Consider the following 8,200-nt stretch of genomic DNA (forward strand, 5'->3'; position numbering starts at 1 on the left):
CTTTTTCCCTCTCTCGACTTCTGAAGGGTATCTTTGTGTTGGGTTTGCCCTTTGCTCTGGTTCAGTCGGGTTATGTGGGTCTGGTACTGCTGGTTCTGTCGGCCTGGGTCTGTAACCACACGGGAAGGACTCTGGTGGCCTGTTTATATGAAGAGGAACAAAGGTAGGGTCTCTATTACATTCTGTTCAATTAAGTTATATATTACATGCACTGCACTTTCCAAAGACTACTTGACTAATTCCATCCTGAAATGCTCATTTCATAAGTGGAATATGGTCTCAGTCTAAATTGGAAAATGCAATTTTCCTGCTGTGAAAACAAAACATTTTCAAGACGTGAAAACCTCTCGCACATATCAAATGAAACACTTTGCCAACAACACCACACACGTTGTTTATGGACTATATACAGTCTATGGGCACCACAGACTATATATATATATATATATTTTTTTTTTTAAATGGATGTAACCTCAGTGACATCACCCATAGATGACGAGTGGTTTTGAAGCTCAGTTCTGCTTGTCTCTGGCCGTCACCGTCTTTGCAGTGTCTGACTCGGCATTACTCCCAGCTAATCCAAAAATGGGCAGAAATGTGGTGTGTGCACAGAGCCGAGTCGGGCCGAATGAAGCCTGGTTGCTCAAACCAGCGGGCAGATCACTAACCGTGATGGTACCCACCTGTCACTCGAAGCAGTCCAACTCTTAATTATACATAACTTAAAGCCCTAAAACAATTCAAATGGGTGAGGTATCAAATTAAAAAAAAAAAAAAAAAAAAGACAAAACAATTAAACTCCTGTACAGCTTTCATGAGTGGGAAAAAGTAGCTGTTGAGAGCAAAATCTTTTTTTTTTTTTCAGCTTGGTTGTAACCATGTTTATTTCTGCTGTTATGTTGGGGCCTTTCATCAGGGCTTAATATTTTAGCCCCGAGGTCGCCGATGGGGCCCTCCGTCTCCTTCTTCCTCTCCTATTGACGATGTATCAGTTAATAGTTTTTGACAAGTGAGCTTGTTCACTAAATAAAGAATCGTCCTCCCACTCAACTCTTTAGTGCTCTTTTGCTACTGCTCAGAATGACCCTGATAGAGATGTGTGTGACAACATGTCGGTCAATTTAAATGCATATCGCCATGTAAAATAAAGGCATTTTAATTCTACACAAACACTACAGTTGTCCTTGGATCGTTCTGAAGGAGACTTTCACTGTTCATGTTTGATCGAGACCATATTCCACTCAATGAGCCCTTCACGAGAAGGAATAAGCACAATACACCTGAAGTATCCATAGAACACGCGTACAAAGACCCAGCAGTGCTTCTGCCGTCTTTACCACTTGACTGAGTTTGAGATTGTACGCTTCAAGGGAAAAAAATTAACTAAACTACAACATAGAGAGAAGAGAACATCCAGATACAGAAATATTTCATTCATTCAGATGAGCCTCAGAATAATTCAATACTGGTCAAGCTAAAACGAAATGTGAATGTGCCGAGTTCTGTAACACTTAGTTAAGAGGGTGTTTGTATGTATTTCAGCAGCGGGTCTGGCTCGGTGTCAAAGGTCAGAGTGCGACACAGCTACCAGGACATTATGGAGGCCTGCTGCAAAGGACTGTGGCCAAACTGGTTGGGGGTGGTAGGATGGCTGGTCAATGTGGCTCAGGTAACTTTAGCCACACATTAAGCCTGAAAACTTTTCTTTAAAAAAATTTGAGATTTTCTTTTGCAATATTGTAATTTTTGAGAGTTCTTTTAAAAAAAAAAAACTTTATTTAAGCTGAATTGCATTGGAAAACAGTGATATTACATCATTCTGTGGATAATTACACTGGAAAACGTCACCCTCCTGAACTTTAGAGTTGGGAGTAATCTAGCTCTAACGTGATTTGCAATCACATCAGTAGAGTCAACAACATACAGTAAATATTTGAAGTCAAAATCTCTGTACTATTTTCCAGGTCATTGAACTGCTGATGACCTGCACCCTGTATCTGCTCGTCTCCACCAGCCTGATGTCTGACAGCCTGTCGGGGGCGGCTGTTCCCAGATCGGTGTGTTCGCTGGTGTCTCTGATGTTCCTCCTGCCCTGCCTGCTTCTGACTGATCTCAGACCAGTCTCCGCTCTCAGCCTGCTCTGCTCCCTGGCTCACATACTGATCAGGTGACGGGATAAAAGGAGGCAACACGGAGCAGCGAATGTCTCCAGGTTGACCGGCATCCCATGAAAAAAAAAACAACAACTCGCCAATCGTTTCACCAGTCTGCACAATATGCTCTCATTCTCGCTGTTGTGATCGTGTTGCAGCTGCTGCTGGTTAAAGCTGTCGGCTCTCACCTGCCACACGTCGCCGTCGCTGGTTGTTTGATTTATTTCTAATGCCAGGTGCCTCGCAGGAGACAAGAAACACAGAGCTGCAGGGGCGGAGGTTGTCTGGCTGCTAGAGCTCTTAAAGCTGGCTAATCTCTCTGAGTTTTTTGGGGACTATTAATTCCTGTGCACATACGTATCACCTCTCACTTCAGTCTCTGATACTGTAATTCAAAACCTATGCAGAGAAATATAGAAGATTTAGTTTGGGCCGCTCCTTCGGTCTCTGTTGGATTAATTCGCCCTCAGGAGCAGAGGTTCAAACGCCAAATAAAAACATGGAGACACCATTTGTTGTGGTGAGCAGATGGCCAAATTTGTTGTGTGAATGTCATCCCCATCATACCAAAAATAGATGCATTAATGAGCAGTTGATCGCTGACATGTGCTCACATTCGTCATTGGAGTTACTTTTTGTCTCAGGTTATATTAAATTGAGCCACAGTTTAGGGATTCATGGCAAAGTTTTTGGTTTAGTTTATTCTGATTGCGTGGTTCGATTTCACATCATGTTTTATTGATAAAATATAAAATTATTGTCCGTTAAAATACACGCATCTCCATAACATCAACCTTTCATAAGTGAAGAATATAAACAGCTTTGTTTTCACCTTTGTTAAAATACATTTCCTAGCCAGATAATTTGGTGTTGACATGGTTTATTTTAAAAATGTCCAAAACTATATTGTAAATTTGGAGACTAATTTATTGTACCATTATTAATTACTGCTTTAATTTGTCTTCCTTTTATAATTTTTTTGTTTTTCTTTTGATGTTCTTTATTACTGAAAGTGAAAAATGCAACTGTCCTATGCAAGTAAATGCTGAATTAATAAATGAAATGGTTATTTTCACATTCATTTACCTTCTTCTCATGTTTTTTTTTCCCCCCTCCTCCCTGTCAGCCTGTTGGTCATGCTGTACTGTCTGAGTCGGGCCAGCAGCTGGTCTTGGTCCTCTCTGTCTCTGTCTGTGGACCCAGAGGACTTCACCGTCTCGGTGGGCGTCATCATCTTCTCCTACACCTCGCAGATCTTCCTCCCTCCACTAGAGAGCAGTATGGAGGATAGGGGGCAGTTTAATGCCATGCTGGGATGGACCCACGGAGCTGCATGCATCATGAAAACTATGTTTTCTTTACTGGTTAGTGGCTAATGGATGAAAATAGATTTCACGTTTATGCTTTTCCAACTTACAGTAGTTTCTATACATGACAACTTCCAGAAGGAACATGTCAAGGATGAGTTAAAAAAAAAAACACACAAAAGGTGATTTTTGCAGTCACACTAACATACGAGTTTGCATTGACAGCTCCTGTAGTCTTACGGCTTCTCATTTACACTATTTAATCATTTTGTAATAGTCAAAAAGCCTCAAATGTTACAAAAAAAAAAAAAAAAAATTAGTCTAATTGGTTCAACCTTGATCTTAATTAAAGGTTGGAAGAAGGAACACACAAGTGGAATGACTGATTGACTCATTCTATTGATTGTCTCCTTCCTCCATTAGGCGGTGTTGACGTGGGGGGCAGAGATCAGGGAGGTCATCACCGACAACCTACCCTCTGACCTTCGACCTCTAGTCAACCTGTGTCTGCTGGCCAAAGCCCTGTTGTCCTACCCTCTGCCGTTCTACTCTGCAGCTGAAATATTGCAGACCTGCGTGCTTCGAGGTGAAAAACCTCCTCAACATCAAAACCACTGACCTCACCCAAAGCAGCGTCCCCATACACAAACTAAAATATCCATTGGATCACTTAATGAGTGTAAAAAAAAATAACTCAGATTTCAAATTTGGGTGTGACGTGAAGTGAATCAATTCGATGTTAAGGCTTCCGCCGTCAAGTTAAACTGGAACAAGATAATGACTTGGCCCAGAGTTCACAAGTAGTGTTATACGGTCAGTGTGCAGGAGGTCCAGGTACAGGTGATTCAACCAAAGATGGGCATTGTTTAGCTTCTATTAAAGGTGAGGTCGTAGCCCACTGAGCACCACCCATGTTATCATCTGCTGTCCACCTTTGACACCTACTGCCAACATTACGGTTCCAAAGAAACAATATTTTTACCTGAAATAACGTGGAAATATGACGAAATGTAACCAGCAACAGGAAAGTGGAGAGACAAGACAACAGTTGCGCTTTACTTACCTGGCGATGACGTCACACCCGAGCTGACGGAAATTCCGGGTTTGCCATCGTTAGTTTAGCAGTCGATAACAACGTCTTAAACAGCAACGCAACACGTCCACAGGTCGTAGAAACTGCTTAGTCCTGTGAGACTGTACGATTGACTTAAAGAGACCCAAAATAAGGCGGGAGTTCTTATACACAGCATTTTTACTGCTTTCATTGCTGTTGATGTGTAGAGCGACCTATTGATTTTTTTTTTTTAGGGTCGGGGTTTGTGAGATTCTTGAGACTTTCTAAGTCTGAAATCAAACTTCAGGGGGCATTTAAGATGAAATCTTCCAGTAGGAACTCCAAAAGTGCGACTTTTCCGTTTAAAGTGAACGCGCCATTTCTGCAAACACACACCCACACACACACACACGCGCGGACTGATTGGTTGATGAGACACATGTGGGTACGAAAACTGGCCGGAAGTAAAGTAACCAAAAAAAGGTGAGTGATTACAAAATAAAACAGGAACAAACTAAAAAAAAAAAAGAAAAAAAAAAGTGGCTTCATTTACTAAATGACCTGAGAACAGGTAGACTATTTAAATTACTGAGCAACATGAGTTCGACACAGCAGCAGAGAACATACTGCCACTAAAACAAAGAGTAACACTTATTGTAAGAGGACATCAGTATAGCTCACTACTGACGTAAATGTAACATCAAAAGTTAATCAGTTCGTAATAAAATGCTGATTATAAAAGATCCACTTGAAATTAAGATAAATAAAGCTTATAAAATAAAACCTTACAAATTAGGTCAAAATTAACCCATGTGTTGACTGTCAACACATTGGTCCCCACTGCTGAACTTTTCATAGTTGACTGTCAACAGTCATGAAGTCATCTGATTATGACTTGTGATGTAATGATTATTGGTGAGCAGTTTCTTTTCGCAAAATGGACATAAAGCTGAGTCTGTCCTATATAGTGTTTTTTTTTTTTTTTTAAAGCTTTCAGTTGTCAGTTCCTATTTTACATAATGTTACTTAATTTCTACAAATTCCATATTAATAAAATTAGGTCATAATATACACACAAATATGATCTCATGGTTGTAAACACGGAAGCTGATGAAACCACACTACACATGCAAAAGGAAAGCGATGAGTCAGAACATTGCGACCTATTAATAAAAGTTGCTTGCACGTCAACACAAACTGCCCCCACCAACTGAATTTCCCCACTGTGGGATTAATAAAGTCCAAGTCTAACACTTCTGTGCATCTTCCCAATTTCTCTGCTTCGATCTCTGTCCAGATGCTGCCGTCTCATCTTACTCCAAACACAGAGGTGGAGGCGTGTCTCGTCCAGCCCTGGTGGTCCGCGGCGGCCTGTTGATGACATCATACCTACTGGCCCTGCTGGTGCCCAGGTTCTCCCTGCTGATGGGTTTGACTGGCAGCGTGACCGGGGCGGCGATGACACTCATACTGCCGTGTCTGTTTCACCTCAGACTGCAGTGGGGGAGCCTCACTGTCAGGGACCGGCTGATAGATGTGGGTATACTGAGTCTGGGGGTCATCTGTAGCATTTCTGGTGTGATTTGTTCTGTGAAAAGACTGGTGGAGGGACTGTAGGCGGGGGCAGATGGCCGGATGGATAGAGAAGTATGGGAATAGGTCAGGTTGGCCACATCAGAGGCTCAGAGTGTAGGAGTTAGATGGATCAATTGGCAGAAATGGAATAGAATATTCGTAACGATGTTTTCATTCGCGTTTAACCACCTGAAACGGAAAATCATTGTCCTCTAGAGAAACGGGTCTTCTTCCACGGAGAGTTCCTGGGGGGGGGGGAGGTGAGGGGTGTCCAGTTGACTGCACTCTGCAATCTCACCTGTAAATGCCACTGCTCTGAAATTTCTCTTTTGCAGATAAATATATAATATAAGATATAAGATATCAGGGAAAGTTTACACCACGTTTCTCCTCAACCGTACATAATACTGTAAAAAGCACAAAAATGCAGGGTGTTTTCATAAAAACTTCTCTGTTTGGCTCGTCTAAAAATGTAGAATTAGTAAGGGTGGAATTTTTTTTTTTTTGATTTTTCTGTTTTATATAATAAAATATAAATTATATATATATATATAAAAAAGTAAATATTAATAATACCGGGAGAATTTTTTTGAAATGAACAATAACATTTAATTAATATGACTGAAAAGTAATACAGTTAAATAAAAAGTGACAGAAGACTTGTCTGCGGTCAAGGGAACAAAAAGGTCAACTTAAAATACAGCTGAAAGAGATATTGTGAACAAACTCCGGTTTGAGTTGATAATTCAACATCTAGAGAAGTTTTAATGTAACGAGTTAGCACAAGGTCTAAAGCACAATTCAAAGAACTGAGGTGAACCCTGGTGTGAAAAAGATCTTTATCTTGAAAAAGATAAAATACAAATGTTAAGACTCACAGTGAATGAGTGAGATAAGACAAGATGAGTGGAAGCAGAGTGCACAAAATCAAGTAGAAATGCTTTTTTTATATATATATATACAAAGAAGATACGTAACAAAGGATACTGAAGAGAAATCTTACAATCTGATATTTCCTTTGTATATTGTAATTTTTTTTCTGTTGAATTGGTGTGAATAAAATTCTGTTTCACCATGGATGAATTGAATCATTCGCCATCGGAAACAAAAAGATATTTGCACAATCCCAACAACTCAAGGTTGTATCGCCGATGAACAACGAAGACTCTGCTATTCAAACTGTTCTATTGTCATTTCTGAGGTCAAGAACATCTTTGCACTTGACAAGTATTGAATGATGAACAACAACACGTTTGTCATTTTCCCTCCATATACCGAACATTGTGAGGAAAATAGCACGCCGTGGGAATACTTAGAGTAAAACCCCGTAGTTACCGCGGTAAACATGCGAGTGCTATGAATTAATCAACAACACAAAACGAAAGCCTGTGTGACAACCCCACGCTTCTTATGGATTCACCTGTCAGTACCGGAGATATGATGTTAAAGTATGAACCTTATCTTTGTCGTGAAAATTATCTCATTAACCTTTCGTGGAAGTAAACATTAAAAAAACTACGGCTTATCTACTTCTCCTTTGGGCTGCGGAACGGTGACTGATGTTTGTCTAATCTAATAAATTTGTAATGTTCAAATAAGGGAATCTCTATGTGTGTGTGTGTGTGTGTGTCCTTACAGGTGGGACTGATTCAGGCTCTGGTTTGGCGTTTGTTTATGTGCTTGCAATGCATTGTGGAAACAAACTAGGGTAGAAAAGACAAGAAATGCAAAGGAAACTAAGACAGTTTCATTTTTCGCACTGTTAAAAAATATCTACTGAATGAAAATATGGAAAACAAACAGGGAAAAAGATAAGACTGAAAAAACAAGAGAACCGAATGAGAGATGAAGTAAAGAAGGTCAGCAGAAAGAGAAACTTGGAGAGGAGAGAGACAAGTTTTTAGTTTTTCTTGTTGTGGTTTTATGTAACTTTGGACAATTCAAGCATTTATAAGAACTCTATTCCTTGTCAGACATGTAAACACACACTCAAGCAGACGCACATCAAGAGCGCCTGCCGCTGCAATACAGTAACCTTTCAAAATGTAGTGACACAGATCATCTCCTGCAATGTTTTTTCAGACAAAAAAATTGTCTCTAAAAGCAGCGTG

General features: G+C 40.3%; 1 protein-coding gene across 1 annotated transcript in view; it reads left to right on the forward strand.

The window, feature by feature from the left end:
• The window catches only part of LOC138626705 (vesicular inhibitory amino acid transporter-like), a 12,245-nt gene extending 6,114 nt beyond the window's left edge, over positions 1 to 6,131 (forward strand). The window contains exons 4-9 of the mRNA XM_069708559.1: positions 27 to 163; positions 1,546 to 1,669; positions 1,965 to 2,167; positions 3,280 to 3,517; positions 3,884 to 4,046; positions 5,812 to 6,131. Coding sequence (XP_069564660.1) covers positions 27 to 163; positions 1,546 to 1,669; positions 1,965 to 2,167; positions 3,280 to 3,517; positions 3,884 to 4,046; positions 5,812 to 6,131 — 1,185 coding nt within the window. The remainder of the gene's footprint in view (positions 1 to 26; positions 164 to 1,545; positions 1,670 to 1,964; positions 2,168 to 3,279; positions 3,518 to 3,883; positions 4,047 to 5,811) is intronic.
• Positions 6,132 to 8,200: the final 2,069 nt, after the last annotated feature.

The sequence above is a fragment of the Brachyistius frenatus genome, unplaced genomic scaffold, assembly GCF_029030835.1.
Source record: "Brachyistius frenatus isolate BFR_SWC_R1_liver_20210118 unplaced genomic scaffold, ASM2903083v1 Contig_76, whole genome shotgun sequence".
In the NCBI taxonomy this organism is placed as follows: domain Eukaryota; kingdom Metazoa; phylum Chordata; class Actinopteri; family Embiotocidae; genus Brachyistius; species Brachyistius frenatus.